Genomic DNA, 25,097 nt, shown 5'->3' with positions numbered 1-25,097 from the left:
AAAACCAAACTTTAAAAATGCCCATATCATGGAAAATTCTGGAGAGCTGTTATCTTGGGACAGACATAAAGCAGCTGAGGGGTGGAGGGGTTGGTCACAGGAGTCTTAGCTGCTCTATAGTTGTGAGTGGGGACAGCAGAGCCAGCTCAGAAGGCTGCTGACTGTCCAGGGCTTTGCAGAGTGCCTGGCTCTGCCATAGGGGGTTACCAGCAGAAGAGCCTGAGATGTTGAGGAGACCCCTGTGGGGTAGTCACCAGGGCCCTGTGCTCAGTTAATGCTCTACTGTTGCTGTCTTGAAATCTTAATTATTTTTGAACAAGGGACCCACAATCCTATTTTACACTAGGCCAATTTCTGTATATGGCCTTTGGGGGACTAACGTGGATTGCTGGTTAACATGTTTCCAAAGGGTGTGCAGCAGATGCTGGGGAGGAGCCTGAGGATGGACTGGGGCTGGGCCTGCATGGAGGCCTGTGTCCCTCCCTGTCCTGGGCTCCAACACCAAACCCAGAGTGTCATCACAAATGAGGAGCTCCCAGATGCAGCAGGGGTTGAGGAGGGCCCTGGGAGGGGATACAGTGGGTCTTAAAGGGGTCTACCTTAGAGACAGGAGTATCTGCAAACTCCAGCGTTGGGCTGGGGCAGGAGCTCTTTAATGGCAGTTTGTTAAAAGGACTCTTTATTGGGAACAATTTTTTTTTAAATTGGATTACGAGTCTTCTATATAGGAGAATCAATTAATTCTGCCACTGGGGTCTTTACATACTGCTACCCAAACGCTACTCTTTCCCGAATGATTTCTAAAATCTGTGACATTGGAGGAGTCCATGCAAGACCCTCTAAACCTAATCTGCTTTTATGAGATGGAGCTCACCCCAAAGGTCTAGACAAATAATCTGTTAAAGCTTCCAAGTGTATTTTCCAAATAGTATCCTGCTAGTCCACTCACATTTCCTAGGATCATCATCCAGCCTCTGGCCCCACTGGGGCTCCAACCCCATATCCCCTGGGCACTCTGCAGATAGCCCAAGACAGCAGTTTGTGGCCATCTCTCCACTCCAGGTGGTCAGGTAGGGGTGCAGACCATCACTTGCTCGGCAGGGTCAGTGTGAAGTGCCTTCAGAAGTTCAAGTCCCAGTGGTCTGGACACCAAGAATTGCACAAGTGGACCCAGGGAGACAGAAGGAAGAGCAACTTGGAGGATGGGACCCCAGGGACATCTACCTTGGGGTGAGGGGCAGGAAGGCTAAGTTCACATGAAGAAAAAGCACCTACTGTTGCATACCTTCGTGAGCTACACATTCACATCCCAGAAACAGCAGGTGACAAAGATGTCACTGCAAATGCAGAGGCCTCCCCTAGGAGGACCAGAGAGGACAAAATTGCTCCTGTTTCTTGATATCATGACTTTTGGGTGTGGTTGGTGTTGCCTTAAGTTTCTGGGGATATCAAAAGCTTAAGAAGTAACTCTTGTCATCACATGGCTGACTACCTCTGTGAACAGTTTAGGGGTGCCCATTTCTCCCACTGCATAGAGAACCTTGTGCCAGGAAAGACAGGCTGGATCTGGTTGTGGCCCCGTGAATGGTGGTGGGGAGACCAGAGCACATCACAGGGCTCCGGGGGTGATGTGTATCTCCAGTAGCAGGTGCTGCATGGAGGAGGCGAATGGTGGGTGCAGAGCTGGGTTAGTTTCAGCAGAGATGTGAAGGTATGAAGGTGATTCCTCTCTGGAGGTGGAAGCAAACTGGAAAATGGTCAGGCATGAACAGACTAGCCCAGGGAGGCAGACACAGTGTCTACCACTACACCATCTGCTTGGGGTACACCCTCCTCCCAGGATATAACAGCCCATGGTGGTTGGGGTCTTGTCACCAGGCACCCTGAATGCTTTCAGGTGGATGGTTTGGATCTCTCCTCACCTGGCTGGTTGGGCTGTATGAGGACAAGCTGTGGACCTAACATGTGACCACTGTCCAGACAAGACCTATATTGCCTCCTTGCCTGGCTGTCCCCTTCTCAGGGCTGTTGCCCCTTCCTCTCTAGACCCTCTGCCTGCCAGGTGTGCAAGCCTTTCTGCCTGGACAGCCTGACTGAGACAGCCCTAGACTAACGGTCACCTACACTGAGCTCAAGTCCACCTTGCATGATGCCAAGCTTAGAAATGTCACCCTGGAGTCACAAAATCCCTTCTCTGCATTATTAAGAAAGGCGGTCACTCAGGGGTGCTGGAATCTTCCCCACCTTAAGGCTGAGCTCCAGTCTGCAGCCTATTCCCTGACAGGTACTTGGGCTCTTGGCCTCTGATGATCTCAAACCCTGTCTCTTCCCTAAGGGTCACTATCTATGGGATCTGCCTGCAGTCTAGGCATACCTAGTAAAGAGGTCTCCCCATACTGGGTCATTAATCCCAATAAGCAATCACTGGTGAGTTCCTGAACTCTCAGACTGGAGCTCAGTAGTCCCACTAGGGTCTACTACTTGGGACCCCACCACTGGGGTCACAAGATGGCCCTGACTCCCAGTTCTCTGGATCTGTGATCAGAGCAGCTTCCTAACCTCTCTGGTCCAAGAGGCGAGGGCTCCCTTTCCCTGCCAGAGGGGCCTCCTCCAAGCCCTCCTGTACCCCAACACCACTCTCTGTCCTCTGGCAGACCCTTACCTGCCCGCGTCTTGCACAAAGTGCACACTGGGAGGCAAGACAATGTCTCTGCAGTAAGAGGGACTTGGGGCAGTGCTCCGCAGGCAGGCAGGCCCCAGCTCAATGCCTGAGAAAGCAGGCTCCTAACAGCCTCAGTGCCCTCTTATTGGCATGGGGTCAATGCAGTGGCAATGTCTGGATTGTTGAGGGTTTTGGTGGGTGATCAATGCTGGGGGATCCTCCCTCAACCTTCCTCATCCAACACAAATCATCTGGAATGTGCCAGGCCTGTGCTGGGCAACAAGGATGGCTAAGATGGCCTGAGACAGGGTCCTTTGATGAACAGTCCACTGGGATGGGGTCTGCAGTGGCCCCTGGACAATTTCAGTCTCTGCCACTCATCTTGGTCATGGTGCCACAGAGAATGTGGCATGGCCAGGACTGTACCTGGGGCAGCTGGTCTTGCTCTTTGGTTCTGGGGAGAAGGAGGGCAAGGTGATTGGGTTCAGGTAGAGGAGCTGTTGGCTTGAGAGGCGGCTACCCTAAGAAGCAAGTAGGAAACCAAGGAACCACTGGCCTGCAGATGCGACAGGATCCTGGGCCTGGGCCCCCAGTCACCGGTCACCAGCCACATGGCCTTGGGAGTGTCACTTACTCCTTTGACTGTAGCACAATAAGGGGTTAGATGACAAAGTCCCTGAGGTCCTGGCCAGCTTGGGGAAGAAGGCCTAGGACTGAGAGAGGCAGCAGGGAGGCTGACCAGGGTCACCTCCCAGGTCCAGGCACCTTTCTTTCAAGTGCTTCCGAAGCTGCCCTTCACAGAAAACAGCCTCGGCCCTGCCCAGCAGGAGACAGCATACACCTGAGTGCCTACCAGTGCCCTCACGAACCTGCCTGAGGGTGGCCATGTTTTCACACCCAACGTGTGCCTATCTCCATCAGCACTGAAAAGAGCAAACACCAGCATGCCAAGGGTTTACCCAGCAAGCCCAGCACATACGCCCAGAGTGTCCTGGCAGACCTGCACCAGCTGGGTTCAGTGACAGTCCAATAGACAATCTGACCGAGGAAGAAGCAGGTGGCTGGCCACCTGGGAGGGTTCTGTATAGTTGGCCCTGCCATGGGATCTGGTCTCCCCATCACCCTCCAAGGGGGAAGCAAGAAGTTGTGAGGGGTAGCCCGGATTGACCTGTCTTCCCTGGCATGATGCTGTCTCCATTTGCAAAGTGGGGACTTCAGGCACTTGGTGCAGAGGAATGGGTAGTGAACCAAAAACCCCTTAGCAAGCCCCTGCCACATCAAGAAGCCCAGTGATGGGGTGTTGATTCCCTCCCTCTAAGTTAAGACCAGTCTGTTAAACTTTCAGTACTAAAAAATAAAACGAACCCCGTCTCTACTAATACAAAAAAAATTAGCTGGGCATGGTGGCGCGTGCCTGTAATCCCAGCTACTCAGGAGGCTGAGGCAGGAGAATTGCCTGAACCCAGGAGGCGGAGGTTGCGGTGAGCTGAGATCGCACCATTGCACTCCAGCCTGGGTAACAAGAGCGAAACTCCGTCTCAAAAAAATAAAAAATAAAAAATAAAACGGAGTGGGAGGAGGGTGAGGACTGAAAAACTAGGTATCAGGTATCATGCTGATTACCTGGGCGACAAAACTATCTGTACACCAAACCCCTATGATCCAATTTGCCCAGGTAAGAAACCTTGAACCTAAAATAAAAGTTGTAAAGAAAAGACAAATAGAAAATAAGGTAAAATCAACACATTCATATTAGTGTGAGCTGGCTGTGTAGTTTAGTCTGAAATGACAGAATATTACTTTTTCTTCTCTTTGACATAGTGACCACAGTATCCTCACCAGGACTGGCAGGGGAAGCCCCTAGGCTTTGTGACATCCAGTGAGCACTTCCCAGGGAAGCAGCCTGGTTTGGATGCCTGTTTCCCAGACCCCACAGTCAGACGGCAGACAGGAGCCTCAGGGCCATTGGAGTTCCCATATTCCAGGGACATAGTCCCAGTTCTTCAGGACCTTGGGCCATATGGGCTGCTGGGCCTCTGACCACCAAGGAGGGAGTTTTTCAAGGACTGGCCAGGTTCTGGACTGACAACTTTGTACTTTTCATTCACAAAGAGAGCCATGCTGTCTCTTCCCCAGCTGAGCTGGCTGCCAACAGACCCAGTGGGGAGCAGATTTGAGGTGGCGGTGAGGCCTGTTCCCCAAGCGCAGTGTTCTGGGCAGTGAGTTCTCTGTGCAGCAGCTGATGCCTCTTGGACACATTTCCACACAAAACACTTCTCAACTGTTCTCCCTCCTGCACTCTTCAGGGGCAAATACGCCTCTCCTTTCTGGCAGGTTATTTCTGGCCCTGGGAGTATGCTAAGCAATTCCAAGGATTGCCTTTCAAACAGTCTTCATTCAGTCAAGAAGTACTTCTCACACCCCTAGGTCCTGTCCTTGGGGTTAGCGGGGTCGGAGGAGGCTGGAGATGGATACCCATCGAATGGAGTTGGGCAGAGAGAGGGAGAGTCGACAATCTGACCGAGGAAGAAGCAGGTGGCTGGCCACCTGGGAGGGTTCTGTGTCAGACACTGGGTTATGTCCTGGAGGAAACCCATTGCGAGGGCTCAGCACAGGTAATGGCAGGTATGCACCTGGAGACCATGGAGAACCTCGGAGCCTGGTGGAGGTTGATTCCAGTGGAATCATTCCCAACTCCGCACTCACCCTAACCTTTCCGGTAAATACAGAATTCCAGAACCCATTTGAAAGGATGTAAGATCTATAGCTACATTCTTTTTTACCTCCCAGATCAAAATCTTACAGGATTTCTAAAGCTGTGTAAGATCTTGCCCAGTGCATTCAGACCACATAGAAGACAACCCCGAAGAAGTCCCCATGCTGGTGTTTGCTGTGTACATTTGCCTGGGACCTCGAGGCTAGAATATAATAATGACCATGCACAGACAGAACTGTCTCAGCAGCAAATGTCACACATAGACCCAGAACTGCTTAAATACCAATTTATTGCAAACCAACACTGAAGAACTGGAACAGCTTTGCAGGCTGGACACCTCCTCTCCTGGGGCCCTGGACAAGGGGAATGAGTCACCCTGCTTTCCTCGGACCTCAGCTGGTGGGACTTATTGGCTGGCCAAACTGCGGCTGTTGTGTCTAAAAAGAGAAAACAGGCAGGGTGTTCCAGCTCTGGAGCCTGGGCCAGTCCAGGGTGGTGGCTCAGGGCAGAGAATTACCCACCACACAGCATGGCTCACGGGAGCAAGGCGTGCAGGGACAGGCTCCACAACCACACCAAGCACCACAGTGTGCACCGGGACCAGATGAGGGTGGCTGCTCCTGCCATGGGGCCAATACCCAATACTGCCCCTCAGCTGTTCTTCCTAGACACTCGTTTACCATTTATTAAAGCAGGGCAGGGAGTGGGGAGAAATACAACACAGAATATAAAATCAAGCAAAACAAACACTAGTCACCATGGAAGTGAATGACTCTCAAAGTCTCCCAAATAACAAGGTGTAGGGCATCTCACACCACTTTATCACTTCTGGAAGACTGCCCACAGGGTGGCGGCTGCAATGGGGGCCAACACAGGAACTACAGAGAAGAGAGGAGACACACACCACGAGACCTCCTTTCATTAGGCAGGAAAGCTCTTGTGAAACAGTGGTGTGCAAATCCTAGGACCTCAATGCGAACTCCAGGAAAAAAAATGACAAAGCCTGTCTCAGGACCTCTCATAGATGACAAGAGTTCTGCTCCCCAGGGTTGAGACCTCTTAAGCAGGGCTTCACCAGCTCAGTGGCAAATATCAGGTAAGGCTCTCACATTCCAAAGCGGGTATATGGGGTCTTCTGCTCTCCCGTGATGATCAGAGCAAGAGTCTGGACCTACAGAAGACTTCCCAGGAATGCTTTCTTACAAGGGCTGTCAGCCACCACTGTAAACCAGAAACCAGCCACCAACTTACTCTCCCTAGACAGCCTCCGCAACCCAAGTAAACACAGAGAGAGCGTGCAGGGGCAGGATCCTTCCCCTGATGGTAGGCTCTCTTAGCATCTGCAGGCTTTGATTCTTGCTGGCTGTGCATGGTGCCAGGGTGCACTGCCCTGCTGTGTGGTTTATCCATGCCCTGAGCTTGATGGACAGGCAAATGGACAGTGCCAGTGGTAGCTGAACCATACTCCCGGTGACAGGCACCCAGAGCCCCTGTGAGTACTCAGGGCATAGGCCTGGGGTCCTGTCCCATGATCTTGTCTTTGCATCTTGGCTGGAGTCAGTCAGCAGCCATGGCTCAAGGCCTGGGCTTGGGGGTCCTGAGGTGGTGGCCAGTCCCTGGAGAACAAGTAAGATGGGGCCATAAGCTCCAGGGAGCAGTCTGGCACCTGGCACAGAGGATGGGAGTCTTCACTGTCTTCTGGTTCAGTTGTGGTGGGACAGTGTGCCTTCACGCCCCATGCAGAAATTCCTCCTCTCCCAGAAGCCCCTCAAGGTCAAGGCTTCTCAGGACTTGTGGCTGGCATGCTCTGCTGATGAGCTGATGGACATGCTGTAATCTCCTCCTGAGGGCGCCAGCTCTCCACTCCTGCCCACGCTTTGACACCGTGAACCCAAAGAGGACTTCTTAAAGGGAGCCAAGCAGGGCATGCCATGCCGTGGTGGTCAGGCTTGGTTCACTTCAACAAGAATCAAAGCAAGGTTGCCACAGTCAGAGAACAGACAGAATCCCCATTGCATGTGGACCTGAGCCCAGAACCTAGGCTTTCTCCCAACATCTAGAATGTGCAAACAGGGCTCCAGCTTCCACTGCTCTGACCATGACGCTGAGGCAGGCAGAGCACATTTATAAGGGGATGAGAAAGAAGACCACATCAGTACTCCCAAAAGAGGTCAAGGGGCAAGGAGCTTCCCAAAGCAGCCCCCGGCACAGTTGCACAGTCATTCCTTGCTTGCTCTCATGCAAGCACTTAGCTTCACACACTTCAATGACTTCAGCTTCGCCTGAGAGCCCAGCAACAACTCCACACCCCAACCAGAACACATGCAAGCAGAATAGCATCAAAACAACAGCAAGCAGAGAGCAGGGGGAAAGACATGCTGCCTGCAGTGGTTGGTTGCTGTGGAGACAAAAGCACATGATCCCAATTTGTTGGGATATCCTCTCTTGCATTTCAAACACCTTCACTCAGTGTCAGCCACAGCGGCCACCACATAGCAGCTGGCACTGCACCTTCTCTGGAACAGTCTGGAGATGCAAGGTCAGGGTGGAAGGCCTGGTTCACCATTGAAAGAAAGGATGGCTAGGGGTAAACAAGATGAACAAGTCCCTAGAACACAGGGAGAGCCAAGGAGGGCGGCCGAGGACAAGGCCTCTGCCTCCCCACCGTTGAGGGTTTCCTTTCCTTCTGGTCATTAAAACTGCACAGCCCCTGGGGAGATGTTGAACATGGCGGGGTCGAATCGCTGGCCTCGGAAGGGAGAACCTTCAGCATCCCACCCCTTCTTCAGCATCTCATGGACTTTCTATAAACAGAAAATAAAGAGATTAAAGGGGATCACAAGGCACTGTGCACTTTCTCCCAGAGCAGACTCTGACTGCCGGCAGAGAGCCTTCCTGCTTCCTCAGGGCTCAGGCTCTCGCCTGGCAAAACTGACTGGCCAGAGAACCGTACTGCCCTGGAGCAGCCTTCGACCAAGGGAGGCACTGTGTGACTACCAATTTCTCTGCAAGACTGTGCTCCACAGACTAAGTTTCTAACCCTTCATCTTCTGTCCCCAGCAAAGCTCTGGCTGCTCTTCATGGTTCATCTTGTCCCTTTTCCATCAAGATCTCTGTACAAATTCCAAACAGCCTGCAACGCCTATGGTCCCACTAGGCACTGACTATGGCATGAAGAGGAAGTGTCCCAGTCCCACTGGGGTCATAGAGAAGGTGTGTAAAATGCTCAAGCCCCATCTGATGAAGGTGTGCAGAGAGGATATCCTAGCACCCCAGTTATCAACATCAAGAACTAGATCATCAGACAATCCAGGGTTGACCCAGGATATGGCATGAAGGAAGAGACTTCGGAATGTCCAGTGGTAGACTCGCCAGTCAGGAATTCCCCACTGCATCCTTGCAGATGCAGTCAGAGTTGGTTAACTAAGCTGTTGCCAACATGTGGCTATTCCGGAACTACCTAGCATCCAAGGGTCAGAAGCAAGCCTGAGTGTGTGGCCATGGCAGGGGACATCAGGAAGACTGGATCCTGAGGGAAGCATCTGTACCTGAGCTAGCAGGCCCTCTCTCCTCATAGGGACTCCATATCTGCCCTCCTTATGTGGCCACCATGAGTACACTGAGGGCTAGGGATGATCTCTCCTTCCTTCCGACCTTCTGACCAGAGACAAAAGAGACTGTGCAGGGCCAGTAGTTACTCTACCAATATGATCCATGGTCCCTGTTGCAGAAAACCCTGTAGCCTAGGCCCAGAAGATGAGGCTGTGGGACTCTCAACACCAGGGCTTCTCCCTAAATAAAACACAATCTTCCTGACAAGAGAGTTTTCTCTTTCCTGTTTTAATTTTTAGAGATGGGGTCTCACTGTTTCCCAGGCCAGAGTGCAGTGGTGTGGTCATAGCTCAGTGCAGCCTCAAACTCCTTGGCTTAAGCGATTCTCCCACCTCAGCCTCCTGAGTACTTAAGACTACAGGTGCAGTCTACCACACCTGGCTTCTTTTTCTTTTTTTAAAACCAAAGTGATGCAGCAACAAGCATATCAAAGACGTGTACTATATACTACAGATTAATTGACATTACTATCAATTTCTTGTGGGCAATTCACATCAGAGACTTTAGAAAGACCAGTTTGAGAACAAGGTCCTGCAGCACACATGGAGTGGCTAGGGGTGCAGAGAAGACTACATGAAGCCCCCTCCTCTGCCCACTGGAGGTGTGAGGCTGGACAACCTCAACCAAACACAAGAACGGATGACTTCAGCAGGACCTTTCAACAGAATCCTGGCCAGCTGTAGGGCAAATGACAGCTGCAGAACCCTGCAGCCACCACACTCGTACCCTGGGAACTGGGTGGCTGAATGGGGGCCTGATGTAGGATGCCCAGAGTGCAAAGGGAAGATTAGTAGACTTAACTTACAAGAGGGAGCACAGGGTGTCAAGATCAGCACTCAGACCTTTCCCGAGACAAAAGTGGACTGCAGGCATTCCTGTGTGTCACCAAACTCACTCTTATGACCAGAGACCATGCTAATGCTATCTGCCTATGAGATGTCACAATTACTAACTGTTAGGGTGAATCCTACCAGGCTGAAGAGATCCTAGACACAGACACATCTGAGCACAGACAGAGCAATGGCACCTGTACATTCCACATTCCCTTTCTAGATGGGGGAATCCTGCTCAAAAGAAATTCAATTAGGGAAAAGATGAAGGGTATTAAATTTGTTGACTTTGGAAAGAGGTTATCGCATAGTGACACCAAAGAATTTAGAACAGTAAGAAAAAAGTATTGTCATTTCAAAATAAAATTGCTTCAAAATACACAGCATCTGTGGCATTAGAAGCACAATTTGAAATCTTGGCAAATTTAGAAAACTCCGAGTTCACACCATAAATGGGCATCAATGCCAGAGCATGCTGGTAACTGTGACTATGCCGACGTGAACGGCAGATGGAGGCTGACAGGAGAACCTGGCCCTATTTCCATTCTCTCTCCTTAGCGAAGCCTGGTGATGATCCCAGTGAAGCAACTCCGGCACCATAATTCTCACGACAGTCCCTCTGCCTGTGAGGTATCCCTCACAACACCTGAATAAAATGTGGCTAAACTGCTACATGAGGCCACATAAGGGAATAGACCTACCTTCTAGGTCTGTTTCCTCATTTGATTTTTTTTAAAAAAGGCTACAGTCACTAAAGACATTTTACATGAAATATCTGTGTGTTGCAAGCCTCTATATGCTGAAGACCCTTCCCCAGATCCTGTCATGCCCAAGAAGGAGTTGAGACTTTAGCATCAGCACCACACAGGTGCTTGGGCACACATTTTGAACGACCATAGACCCGAGAGGTCAGTTCATTACTGTCTACAGCTGTGGCCTGAGAGCTGGAGGCTCCCTGGCTATTGAGAAGCAGGTCAATCCCAGGGAGGGAGTCACCCTGGGTCCTACCACTGTGCCACCAGCCCTGGGCTCCTGCATGTTGCTGAGGATCTCCCAGGGCACTTTGGGGAGGGACACTCTCCTCTCAAGGGTCAGCATGCTACCTGGCCCATGGCAAGTCTACAGTAGAATAGATTTAGATTCAACACAGAGAGATCTTTCCACTGGACCACAACATCTTCAAGGTTCTTTGAATACTTCCTAACTGGGTCGCTGCTGCCCAGTCTATGGGCTCCCTAGGGCTAGGTCACAAGAAGCTGTTTGTCAGACATGGAGACCTTCTGCTCCACACGTGAGCTGTGCAGTGCCCTATGGGCCAGAAAAATAGCTTGCCAAGAGGATACCAACAGGATAACCCCACTGAATTGCCCTCAGAGCAGGGCAGCAGGGCACAAAGGGGATGCCAGTTGCACCCTGCGATGCTGTATGTGTGCAAGCATGCCTATGCATGGTGCCTACATACAATGTGTACTGCTGTCATCTTTCACCCCTTGAGGCTGACAGTGAGAATCCAGGTAGGAGTTTGAGGTCGAGAACTGCCTGGAAGCTGCCTCAGCTTGCCTGGAATGAACAGACCACCGCTTTCCTGCTCCTGGGTAGTGGGCTGGGCAACAAGCCACCAGAATGAGGAGGACTTAGGCCTTCAGAAATGGAGAGACAAGGGCAGCTGCTTCCTGGGGAGGATTATCAATGAGACTGCAAAGCAAGACTGAAATACTCTTTGGAGAAGGTAAGATTAAAATGGCTGGAATCGTAGCACCACAAAGGTAGATCTGTGTCTGTCTTCTTCACTGACATGCCCCACAGGGGGGTGAGACTGCACAATGTTACAAGGTGATGTCACAGAACATACAGGATGGGGGAAAGAGACTGAGAGGAACGTCAAGGAAAGGGAAAGATATAAGGGAAAGAAAAGGGGAAACAGAAAGAAAAGAGGGCAGGGGAGGGGCAAGAATGTAGAGAAGAAGATGGGAAGGCTGATGGAGCCCCTGACACCTCCATGCATGTCCTTGGCACTACTGGCAACTCCAATGATGAGCAGGTATTACTACTATTTTGTTTTTGAATGTAGGTTCTGTAAGAGATATAATCACAGGAAAAATGAGGGCTTAAGAGATTAAAAACAGCCAGAGCATCCTAGCTTCTCTCATGTCTCAACCACTAAAGTCTATAGAAAATTGGCAGAGCGGGCCGGGCGCGGTGGCTCACGCCTGTAATCCCAGCACTTTGAGAGGCCGAGGCGGGTGGATCAAGAGGTCAAGAGATTGAGACCATCCTGGTCAACATGGTGAAACCCCATCTCTACTAAAAATACAAAAAAAATTAGCTGGGCACAGTGGCGCGTGCCTGTAATCCCAGCTACTCAGGTGGCTGAGGCAGGAGAATTGCCTGAACCCAGGAGGCGGAGGTTGCGGTGAGCCGAGATCACGCCATTGCACTCCAGTCTGGGTAACAAGAGCGAAACTCCGTCTCAAAAAAAAAAAAAAAAAAAAAAAAAAAAGAAAATTGGCAGAGCACAATAGCTCATGTCTATAATCCCAGCACTTTGGGAGGCTGAAGCAGGTGGATGACCTGAGGTCAGGAGTTCGAGACCAGCCTGGCCAACATGGTGAAATCCCATCTCCACTAAAAATACAAAAATTAGCAGGGTGTGGTGTCATGTGACTGTAGTCCCAGCTGCTGGGGCCTGGGGGGAGGGCAGCGCAGGAGAATTGCTTGAACCCGGGAGGCAGAGGTTTCAGTGAGTGGAGATCACACCACTATATTCCAGCCTGGGTGACAAAGTGAGACTGTCTCAAAATATAAATAAAGATTGTCTGGGTTCAGTGGCTTACACCTGTAATCCCAGCACTTTGGGATGCCAAAGTGGGCAGATCACGAGGTGAGGAGATCGAGACCATCCTGGCTAACACAGTGAAACCCTGTCTCTACTTAAAAAAAAAAAAAAAAATTAGCCAAGCATGGCGGCACGTGCTTGTAATCCTAGCTACTTGGGAGGCTGAGGCAGGAGAATCGCTTGAACCCAGGAGGCAGAGGTTGCAGTGAGCCGAGATTCCACCACTGCACTCCAGCCTGGGCAACAGAGCGAGACTCTGTCTCAAAAAATAAAAAAATAAAAAATAAATAAAATAAAAGAAAGGCTATAAAAAATTTCATGAAGGCTTTGACAAATGCACAGATATCATTCAAACTACAATAAATAATTTCTATCATCTCTTTGTAACAAAGACTCAGTGTCGGTGTCTGGGGAAGATGCTAGGAACCACCTGACCTTAGTCCCTCCATCTTGTGGCACAAAAAGACACTTCTAAAGGGCATGTAGTAAGACTGCCTTCTTACCTGTCTGGGACAAAGGGCATCTGGGTTCATGTTTGATAGTTAAAACAGACTCTCCCAAAGGTCAACTCATGAATACATCTCAGCCCTTCTGTGGACCCAATGCTGAACATGGGCACAGAGTGGGCAGGCCCCTCATATACCTAACCCCAAACACTACCATGAGAAGCCCATCCATAAGGCAAAGGTTCAAAGGCTGGCCTTTCATCTGGTGGCCACAGACAAATACAGTATAACTAGAATGAACCATAACCAGGCAGGTCTGACTGTCTAAGCAGCTGAGCTGAGCTCAGCTGAGCACATGCTGCAGTACTATATGAGGCCACTTCAAACTGCAGGGACATGGGCCAAGCAGAGATATCCTTTAAGTTTGCCATGCCCCAGGTGGAAAAGGGGGCCAAACCTAGAGGAATGGTCTCTTGCATAGAGACAAGGGCCAGGGTGGGCAGGGCTGTGAGGAAAGAAAGGTCTGAAATCAGATCAGAGGTCAAACCCCATCCCTGCTGCTTAAGCTACTGAATCACAACCTCAGAAATTCAATCTCTCTATTGTGAAAACAAAAAACTGTCTTTTCAGGGGTACTGTGCAGCCAGTCAACCCCACCTTATCTATGTGTACTAAGTGCTCAGGCATGCCCCCGATGTGGCGGGGCCAGGTGAGGAGAACACGCCGACACTCCTCTCCACAGGCTCCTTGACCTCACAACAGCAGGATGGGCTTGCCTGTGAAGACAAGCAAGAAGGGACGACACACAGCAGCAGGGCTTGCAGAACCACCTACGATGTATTAATACGTGTTGTACCAGAAGGCAAGACTAAGATAATCCAGTACACCACAAGGTAAGGCTCCTCCAAGACAAAAATGAGAAGAAAATATGAATCAGCAGTCTTCAGGGGGAAGAGGTGGTCTGTGTTTACAGAACAAAAATAAGGAGACTGTGTCCAGCAGCTGACCCTTCTCCAGTGACTCAAGGGTGCACTGGGTCCGTGTACCCTGCCATGCTGGGTATATGGGACACAGAAAGTTAAAAATAATCTAAGGAAAATGACCCTTTTTTCCCTAAATAGCTACTCTTGGGATTATTAAAATAGGAAGAAAGAATGTATACATCTTTGGCCATGAGCAAACTCTACACTGGGCACTACGCTGGTCAAACAGGAACCTTTTTCTTTCTCCTCCCTAACCCACTGCTGACATCACAGAGTTTTCACATACTGGCCTCCGACAACCAGAAACTGGCTCCGCAGCCTGGCTCCCTCTTCTTCTCTACCAAAGGTCCCACCAAGGGACTCTTCATGGGAAGACATGTGCAGATGAGGCACAAACAAGAGCCATGAACACACTTAATGTTACCAGGCTCTGGTGCAGGTAGGGCACATCTCATGACAACCTTGGAGGTCCTGTTATCTGGGCTCTCTGCCCGGGTGTGAGAACACAGCTGAAAGACTAGAGTGTACCTGTGATCAGGCAGTGATCAGGGACACGAGGAGGTGAGACAGGTTCCTTGCTAGGCTAGGACATGGCAGGCAGCCCGTCCACACATCCTTCTTCCCCACCATCATCACCAACCCCTCTGCCACTATCGGCCTTGTCACTAGGACGAGGGCCTAAAGGGTGGGCTCTCCAGGACTGCTGTGCTCGTACCAGCTCATGGCTCTGTGGCTTGCCCTGCAGCTTCTGGTGGTAGTCAAAGGTAAGCCTGTCCAGCACCGCCTGTTCCTCCTCATCCACAGTGGCCATGGAGCGCTCCTTGTTGATCTTGTCAATGTCGATGGGCTCCTCTCCCTCCAGGATAGCATTCCACCAATACTCGCCCACCTTGCTCAGGTTCACCTGGGGACAAGCAGGACAGAGACTTGAGTCAGGGTCAGAAGACATAGCAGAGTCCACTGAGGGACGGGTGTCCAGGGCTGGGGACAGAGCAGAGCCCATTGAGGGATGGGCATCCAGGATGACCTCAGGACCAACTACACAAAGGGAGGTGAGAGACAAGAGGGGATGCAAGAGCCCAAGGCAGGACCCTCCACTCCTGGGAATGCATTTGCTGCCTATGCCAACACATCCCAGGGAAGAGCTAGGAGGGAAATACTTGAGGGAAATACATTCTGGAAGATTCCTTTGTCCTTCTTCACCAGGTCCTGCATACTCAGGACAGTGCCTGTCCCATATGCTTATCTTGCCCACTCTTACCAAGAAAGGCTGTTTTCTAAGACCCCTGACACCACGCTCCCCCATGCCAGGAACTGTCCTGGGCCATCCAGCCTGCCCCCACACTTGCCATGGGAGGCCCTGCCTAGCTCTTACCAACCAACTACCTCTCCAGTGATCTCTCTTGCTTCCAGGAACAACACCCAGCATTCTGCTAGGGACCTGCAAGACTTAGGGCTCAGATTAATGGATGACAGAATCTCCTGGGGACTCCTCACCCCATGACAGGGCACCATGCCCTGTCCCTACTTCTTCCTCCCTGGGGCCAAGCTTGCTGCATGCGTGGGTCCTCCAGCCCCATTCCCTAAAGCTCTGATGGCTCAGGAAGGAGGAACACCATCAAGAACCAACCCCAAAAGTGGTCCCAGACTGCTCAGGTACCTCTGTGAGGATGGCACAGACACATCTTGGTCAAAAGAAGCAGCACCCAGCACTCATGATGCAGCCCTCAGTGTTGGGGGTCTGTGAGACTCACGTCATTACCACAAAACCTCAAAGACAACTGGAACTGCAGTGTGAGAGCAAACATGAGGGGTCCTGTATGTACCTAGGTGACCCTGGCAGCTTGGTCTGTCACAAGGACACAGGGGAGGGCCCCGGCCCCACCATGCCCTGTTATCAGTGGTCACGGGGACACAGAAAACAAGAAAACTGGCTGCATCTGCTGTGATCAATGGCTGGGCTTGAAATTCTTACCAGCATGGCCAAGAAGCAACTGAGTGGGTTTGTCCACTTTGTCCTAGAACTGCCTACTCTCTGATGGGATTAAACTACTAAGGTGCTCACAGAAAGGGTGAAAAGGCAGCAAAGGGTCAGCAAGTGAGAGCAGCTTTCATTCATGTAGGTACAGCCACCAGGACACTTACTGACCAGGGGGGCAAAACCTACCAAACCACACTCAGGGTAACTGTAATACCCAGGAGGCCACAGTGAGTCCACAGGACATCATGTATCCTGAGGGAGCACTGAAGACTCATCAGCATACACAGGCTTGAGAGAGCAGTGTCCTAATGCTGCACTTTCCACCTCCCTACCTCCAAGTATCTGCTGCCAAAACCTACCCACACCACAGATGGTACTTGGCACCAGACCTTGCAGAGCCCAGGGATCCAGCCCGAGAATGTGCTCTACTAATGAAGAGGGTGGGCACTGATGAAGTGCAGGAGAGTGCACAGTGAAGATGTTCCAGAACTGGGAAGAGAAGGACAAAAACTTGCAATCATAATCTGATGCCAGCATCCCAGAAATCTTGTCTGACATTCCCACTGCAGATAGGGGGAGTGGTGAACAGGGGGAGTGGGTGGTTCCCCTCCCTACATGCCAGCTCTACCGAGTAAATGACGCTGCTCTGCCAGTGCCCAATTTAAATTTGGGATGAATCTTCCATTTCCAGATACTCTGCTCAGCTGGTTTGTCGCTGACTTTACAGTTTGTGTGATGGGACCTGACTCACCCTCAGAAACCCCAATACTAAGAACTCTACCCCATCTTTACCAAGCCGATACAATGAAAAACCTTCAAAGAGGGTACATGGTTTTCTCTATTCCAGGAAAGACTTCAGAGGAACTTACAGAACTGTAAATTTCTGGAAAGAAGAGACCCTTTAAGGATTTTTTATCTTCACCAGTAGTTATTACTGTGATCTATGTAACTTATTTTATTAGTGTTCACAAGTCCTGTAAAATACATACCATTACCATTTACCATATATACCATTTTTTTGTATTTAAAAATAAGGACAAACCCTTGGAAGTAAGGGCCCTTTCTAGATTGCCCAGCAAAAACAGGCAAAGCAGAGCTACACTGGGGGTGACGGTCCACTGCCGGCACCATGTGGGCAGGGGGTCAGCCTACACACCATCCAGGGGATGGTGCTGGTGCTCTCAGGCCTTTCTGCACTCTACAGACCCAACACAGGGTGTTTCACTGGCCAGGTCCAAACACACACCCAGAGTGGAGGGCTCCTGGGCACAGTGGGTGATAGACCTGAAGACAATGAGCCACCTGCCCAGTAGGAAAAAGGGAATATCCCCAAATCTTCTGTGTCCACACATGTACTTTGGACACAGAAGTACACTTGAACCCAACAAAAATTGAGAAGAGCACCGTACTTTTTCATCAGAAATATTGTTGTATCTAGATTTCATAATATTTACAATTGAAAGAGTATATTCACATGTCCAAGTTGTTTCAAAAATATTCAAGGTTTTCTAGTAACTAAATCAAGTAGGTTTTAAATTTAAGTTAATTAAAATAATTCATTTCTTCAGTCACGTGAGACAGGTGTGCCAAGTGCTTACTCAGCTGCTGCATGTGGCTAGAGGCTACTGCGCTGGGCAGCGCAGCTCTCCAAGGGAGACATCCTCACTCACAGACGTCACGCATGTGCACCAGTGAGGTATTTTAGGAGGAGACGTGAGCCCACTTTATATTAAACAATTTTTAATTGAGGCAAAATCCACTTAACACAAAACTTACCATTCAAAAGCCAACTCAATGACATTTAGTGTATCCACAATGGTATACAACCATCACCTCTATCTAGTTCCAAAACACTTTCATTACCTCACAAAGAAGCCCTGTGCCCATTAGCAGTCACTCATTTCTCTAATCCTTCCTCTAATTGTTCCCTCAACCCCACCATGCCCCAGGCAACTACTAATGATTTTACCTCTACAGATTTGCCTGTTCTGGACATTTCACACAAATGGAATCATACGGTTATTTGTGTTTTTGCCTGGCTTATTTCACTTGGCATAATGTCCTCCTCAATGTTGATCCATGTTGTAGCATGAATCAGAACTCTATTCCTTTTTAAGGCTGAATAATATTCCACTGTACAGATAAACCACATTTTGTTTATTCATCCACTGATGGACATTTCAGGTGCCCCCATTGTTTGGCTGTTGTGAATAATGCTGCTATGAATACTAATGTACAAACATCTCTTTGAGTCCCTGTTTCAATTCTTTTGCATATTTACCTAGAAGTGCTGGGTCATATGGTAGTTCTATAGTTAACTTTTTGAGGAACTACCATACTATTTTCCACAGCAGCTACACCACTTTACATTCCCAACAGCAGTGTACCAGGGTTCCAGTTTCTTCATATCTTCACCAATACTTGCTATCTTCTGTTTTTTTATTACAGCCATCCCCACAAGTGTGGCTAGCACCACCAGTCCTTTATCTTGACCGCAAACACACAGGCCTGCCTTCTCTGCCTTTCAGACCTGCTCCAGTCAAGTTTCCATCTGTCATCACTGTAACCATGTGAGCTGCCCTCCATACTGGGGCAGCAAACAGGACCTGAGGTGTTGTCTATAAAGCTTCTTGTAAAGGCTCTGGAAGACCAAGGTCTCAGTTGCAAATTTTTAGTTAAGTATTTATTCAGTATCCTTAGAATATCTTCTATCTATTTTCTAAGGATGAGCATATTAGTAAAAATAATATAAACAGTATTATTAACATGATAATTATCCTAAACAAGGGCATTCTAACATTGTTCTTGGCTTGCCTCGAGTCCCTCTCCATACTGTTCCTTTACAGAATTCCATCTCTCACTCTGAGCTCATAACCCCAACCTGCAGATCCCCATTCCTTTCGCCTTCCCAAACTCAATTTTATTTTTTTAGTGGCCCGTACCCCTTAAGTCATCTAGCTAACAAGTTTCTTTATGCTCAGAACATTCTCATGTTCTATAAACTGGTTTGATTTGTAATTGTTTCTGCTGTCACTGTCCACATTTAACTACTTTCCTTAGAGTAATGCTTCTGGGAGGAATCAGATATGACTTCAGGTAGTTAACCTTCAAAACCACTGAATGGTACAGAGGATACAAGTCTTGCAGGGTTGTCTTCTGACACCCAGTGCAAGATCCAGTCCTGAGAGGACATGTGTACAACATTCCTAGGATGGAGTTCAAAGGCCCCTATCTAAAAATAACACCTGTGATAAAGTAGTCTGATGGTCTTACATTTGTTTTTTGTTTGTTTGTTTGTTTGTTTTCTGTGAATATTTTTTTTTTAAGTCACGTTTGTGGAGGTGTAGCACACACATAGTAAAACTCACTCTTTTGAGGGTCACATCTCCATGAGCTGCTGCTACAATCAACCCACATCCCAGAAGCCCCGTTCCCCTTCTCAGCAGTCCTCTCAGCCCACGATGCTCGTTTTACCATCCAGGGTGTCCATGTCCAGAATATCACATGTGTGGAATCACAAAGTGTGCAGCCCTATATGTACTGCCTCCTCTGAATGTGGGGACTCTGATGCTCAGCCGCACCGTGCCTTCTGGCACAAGTAGACCACACACCTGTTTGTGGACATGTGGGCATTTCCAGTGTTTTGCAATCAGGTAGAGAGCTGCTATAGAGATCTGCATACTTTCAATTCTCCTTGCTAAGTAGTCAGGAATGCGTGTATTGGGTCACGTGGTGTCAGTTACTGTCCAGACTGACCACTCCGCTGCATCCCTACCAGTAGCACAGAAGAGCACCTTGTCTCATCTAGCACTCGGTGCTGTCTGCCTTCCTAGCAGCTCTTCTAAGAGATGTCAAGGGGCATCTCATCATGGTTTTGCCTTGCATTCCCCTAATGACGCATGACATTGAGCTTCTCAGGTGCTTATTGGCCATCTCACTTTTTTTTTTTAGATAGAGTCTTGCTCTGTCACCCAGGCCAGAGTGCAGTGGCATGATCTCGGCTCACCGCAACCTTCACCTCCCAGGTTCAAGCCATTCTCCTGCCTCGGCCTCCCAAGTAGCTGGAACTACAGGGACGTACCAGCATGCCCAGCTAATTTTTGTATTTCTAGTAGAGATGGGGTTTTACCATCTTGGCCAGGCTGGTCTCAAACTCCTGACCTCGTGATCCACCTGCCTCAGCCTCCAAAAGTGCTGGGATTACAGGCATGAGCCACCTTGCCCGGCCGCCATCTCATTTTTTTAAACATTTTATTTGGAAAGAATTTTAAACTTAAAGTTACTAGAATAAGACAAGTACAAAGATCCATACAAGTGTTTAGCAGCTGTGTGTCTGCACACAGCTCTCTCATTCTGTATGTCTGCTGTATGTATAATATATAATAACATAATATTTTCTCTGAACCATTTAAGAATAGGTTGCATCCATCTTGGCCCTTTGTCCTGAGTTATTTCCTAAGGATAAGGAAATAACTTATGATGATTTACAGAACAGGGTCCAGTCCAGAGTCCCTATTGCATCTTAGGGGTCCAGTCCTCTCTACTCTGTGACATTTCCACAGCCTTTTTCCTTCCCTGATGTCTCCTGGTTAACTCATGTGTGCATACCCAGCTGGATACACACATGTTCCACCTGTAGACACATGACATCCACAGTCCTCAGTGGTTGGGGTGTTCACTCAGGTTACCTGGCCAAAGGGCGGTCTGACTTCTTCACTGTAGTTATTGACTTGCAAATTCCCCTCTCCAGAGTTCCTGCACCCCCTGCTCCACCCTGCCCCACACAGTGTCTGCTTGGTCCCATCTCTTCCTTAAAGCTGGGAAATGCTGATTGTTCTTGCCCCAGTCCCTCCACACTGACTGGTGGCTTAGGCGTCTTATTGAAGAAAGCACCTTCTCTTCTGCAATGAAGTTATCTATTGCTGTCAGTACTGACCCCTGGATTCCTGGCCTCTCAATGGCTTATAACTCATCACCATCCTTAATTACATTGATGTCAAATAATCCCAGACAAGGTTGGTGGCAGTTGCTTGACTTTGGTGGTGCCTCATCATTTCCCTGGTACGTTCTCATTTTCCAGCATAACGAGATGCTCCAGGTTCCTCTTTTATGTACCGGGTCCCAGACCTATAATCAATCCATTTCTCTGAGGGACCCCAGACTGAAGGCTGAACAGTGTTCCCAAAATGTCCTCACAAAAACTTCCACCTCAACATGAATAAACTTACCTCAGCATCCCCGAATCTGCGCTGATGACTCACCAGCATTTATATCCCTTTCCTTCCTTAGTAACGGAACCTCATTTCTATTCAGGGAAGCAATGCGCCCAGCAAGGACGACTTTACTCCTCACAGCTGCCCGTGTGATCGAGACTGGGCCAATGAGACTTATGGGAACGCTGTGGGACGTTCCTTCCGGGAAGGCACCTCAGAACGAGGGCAGATAACGGGGTGAGACGACAGCGTGGCGGAGGTCCAGGGCACCTGCTCAGCACCTGCTACTGTGGGAATGTGGGCCACACTGGAGCAGATCCGGCTCCTCAGGACACACCACAAATCAGCATTGTTATGGGCAGTCTCCTGGTTTTCAATGCTGTCAACTATTTTTTTTAAGCTTGAAAATTAGAAACAAAATTAAGACACTGTATAGGCCAGACAGGACCCACTGTGGTCTGAGTGTGTCTGGAAGGCCCACGTATTCTAGAGGGATGGTGCCGACAAAGCAATGCCGAGCTGTGTTCCCTTCCTCTCCTCCCACCCCATGAAATGAGGAAGGCCAGCACCCTGTCCACGAAGAGGCACCTTTAGCCAGCTATGCTCAGTACATTCCTTCCACTCACATTGGAACAGGTTTCCTTGGGCTAACGCCTTCTGTTGAATCCGTAAGCTTCAGCTCTTCCCTACTGGAATTGATGAAGGATTCTGATTTCCTATGAAAAATACTGAGGGTTCTCCCTAGAGACATCTTGCACTGAAGGCTTAAGGGCTCACATTTCATTCACTTACTAATTTCCAGGCTTTGGGTTCTTGCCAAAATGCTAAAGTAATTTAATCTGCAGTTGCCACTCTGAATTTATGAAGAAGTATGTTAAGCAATCCATGGGATGGCATCAATGGGGCAGGAAAAGTTGCGGGGACTTAGGAAGGTGGCTTGCCAATGACAACAGGTAGACAATAAACCACCCATCTTCGTTTCATCCTCACAATTGTTCTAAGGAGTGACACTGGAAGTACCTGGGTAAACTAGCAAAGATAAGTAAAGATGAAAAGCCCACTGTTGGTGGGGATGTGGGAATATAGGTGCCCATGTCATTGGCAACATTCCAGAAATAACTCATCCACCAGGGAGAACCACAGCAACAGCTCACAGGCTGCAATTACACTATAATTCCACTTTTGAGAAATAATCTAAATTAGAGGGGAGGCGGTGGATACAGCTTGCACAAAAACACTCACAGGGTTCAAATATCATAAACAAATATATTATGATAAGTTTTAAAGCCTCAGCTTCAAGGTCTAATTCCTCAAAGAATACTCCAGAGCAATTTCACTGATTTTAAATGACTTGTGTGTGCACTGCGTTAATACATGAAGAGGTCTATGTGGAATGGCATTCACCTCACATACAGCTACAACGACCATCTCAAGCATAGCCATGTTCAAGAGCCCCCGCAGCAGAGCAGTCGCCCACGGCAGCGTGGAGGACAGGCTGTCAGCTCCCCCAATTGCAGGAAGAAAGGAGAACGGTGCGCATGCCAACTGTCTAGCTTTGGGGACTGAGGAGCTATCAGGAAAAAGAGCTAGTGCCGTTGCCACGGCTGATTTTACATCTTTGTAACCAAGAAAGGAGCTTGCCTGAGTCAAGAAGTCTCATTTAACATTCTGAAGTGTGGGAGGGAGGAGGGAGGCAAGAACTGTCATACGGTTTTAGCAGCCACCCCTGCCTGCCCTGGCTGGCTGATGTGGGATCCACAGCACAGTGAGGAGCAGGTTATGTGGAAGGCAGCTGGGAAGCGAAGGCCATGTCTGCACTGGCCTGCCGGGAGGTCAGAAGGTCAGAATCTGTAACCATGGAGACTGGGGGCGGTGGCAGCAGCACAGCTCTGGACGCCATCCTTTTGCATCCTTCTCATCTCATGCAGCCTCACGGAAGTGCTGGAATGGGAGACCTGCACTGGTGTCCTGGGGCTGCCTTAACAGGGAACAACAGACCAGGCGACTTAAGGCAATACAAATTTAGTATCTCCCAGCCCCGAGGGCCAGAACTCTGAAATCAAGGTGTCAGTACGGCCATGCTCCCGCAGAGACTCTAAGGGAGGATCCTTCCTGTCATTTCCAGCTTCTGGTGGTTCCAGGTGTTTCTGGGCTCGGTGGCTATATCATTCCAGTCTCTGCCTCATCTTCACGTGGCATTATCTCCTCCGTGTCTACCTCTATCTTCTCCTCTTCTATTTCTTATAAAAACAGGTGTCACTGGATTTAGGGCCCACCTTGATAATCCAGGATGATTCCATCTTGAGAGATCTTTAACTTAATCACATCTACAAAAACCCTTTTCCCAAATAAGGCCACAGTCACAGGACATCTCCAACCCTTTAGAGCAAAGCCCTCAACTTACTTTCTTTAGTCATCTCCAGTGCGTGAACAGGGTTGGGGTACTTAATAAGAAACCAACAAACATTGCAGATCAACCAGACTACAGTGCTCAACCTTGTTGAAGGGTGAGAAATGAAATCCAGCAAGGCTAAAGAGATGACCCAAAACTAAGCAGCTGCTTGACAGGGGGCTGCAACCCAAAGCCAGGCCCCTCGATTCATCTGCAGTCCCTTTCTGCATCCACATGCTCAAAGCAATGTGCCAAGCTCCACCCAAGAGACACAATGCAGCGAGCAGGAGGCAAACAGGATCTCTGTGAATCAAAGCAATCGGCTCATTGATTCACATTATTTCAGATATGTAATAAGAGGAAACAATTTGGCCCCAAAAGGTCACATATAAATAAATAATTAAATCAAGAAGACAACAAACCCCTTAGCTCCTGTAAACAGCAAAGTTTCTATGATACACTCTGTGTTTACTGCACTAGAGGCTACGTGGTCCAGAAAGAGGTGGAGGCAGACAGAGCCCCACGCAGGAGGACTACAGGAAGAGTTGCAATGCTCACCATAACTCCTCTTTATTCAGGTACTTGATTTCTCACAGGTGAAGGTGCATTAGGAATGCAATGCCATCTACTGATAATAAAGGCACTTTAAGGAACCACAAGAAATAACTCATGCAGTGTTTCAATTGTAGCGGGATTTTTAGCAGAGAATATTTAGGAGCTGTGTTCTTGGGCAGTGACAAGTACCCCTCAATCTGTACTGGTTCTGCTGAATTTCCATAAGCTCTTTGAGTAGCAGGTGTTTGATGAAAGCTAACTATAAAAACTAAAGGCAGCCAAGACACAAGTGAAGCCTGGACTCAAGCAGAACACACAGGTGGAAACAGGCCTGCAGGGGTTGTGCTATGGCCCAGGGGGCCCTGGCATAAAAGTTGAACATCCAGCTATCCTCTTAAGGCATAGCTCCCCCAACCTCCTGCCTCGTGGCTGCATCTCACATTTACCTAAGACAGAGAAGCCTCTGAAACCCACACTCCTCCCTACTCATGTTCTGCTCCATGGAGCCTTTCAGTTGAAAGGGAGCAATGCTTCCCAGTCCCAACAGGGCTAAGCCTTCTCCACAGACTCCCATTTCTCACAGCACTGGGAAGAGCCCTCTGGGATAAGGCAGGCATGGGTTTGAGGTGTAGCTCTACCCCCTTTGCAAGCTACCTACCTTCTCAGAGCCTCAATGTCCCAATTTATAAAATGAGTTTACAGAGAATTAAACAACATTGTAAGGAACCTCACAAAGAGCCTGGCACAAAGACTGTGTGCAATGAAAGGTGGCCATTATTAAAAGAAGTTAAGGCTTTGGCCACTAACCTCAGCCCTATTCCACTTGTATTATATATACAACTATACAAAACACACAAAAAAGTAACATGGC

At 49.1% G+C, this 25,097-nt stretch overlaps 2 protein-coding genes across 2 annotated transcripts in view; one reads left to right on the top strand and one right to left on the bottom strand.

Moving 5' to 3' along the window:
• OGDH (oxoglutarate dehydrogenase) overlaps positions 1 to 25,097 on the top strand; it is a 470,461-nt gene that overhangs the window by 147,604 nt on the left and 297,760 nt on the right. The gene's annotated exons all lie outside the window — the stretch shown is intronic.
• The window catches only part of NUDCD3 (NudC domain containing 3), a 99,162-nt gene continuing 82,048 nt past the window's right edge, over positions 7,984 to 25,097 (bottom strand). Inside the window, exons 5-6 of the mRNA XM_064366718.1 lie at positions 14,801 to 14,989; positions 7,984 to 8,182 (exon numbers count right to left, since the gene is read on the bottom strand). Coding sequence (XP_064222788.1) covers positions 8,072 to 8,182; positions 14,801 to 14,989 — 300 coding nt within the window. The 3' untranslated portion in view covers positions 7,984 to 8,071. The remainder of the gene's footprint in view (positions 8,183 to 14,800; positions 14,990 to 25,097) is intronic.

This window comes from Aotus nancymaae, unplaced genomic scaffold (assembly GCF_030222135.1).
Source record: "Aotus nancymaae isolate 86718 unplaced genomic scaffold, 86718_ANA_hifiasm-v0.15.2.pri h1tg000065l, whole genome shotgun sequence".
Taxonomy (NCBI): domain Eukaryota; kingdom Metazoa; phylum Chordata; class Mammalia; order Primates; family Aotidae; genus Aotus; species Aotus nancymaae.
This window is presented reverse-complemented; position numbering and strand designations above follow the sequence as displayed.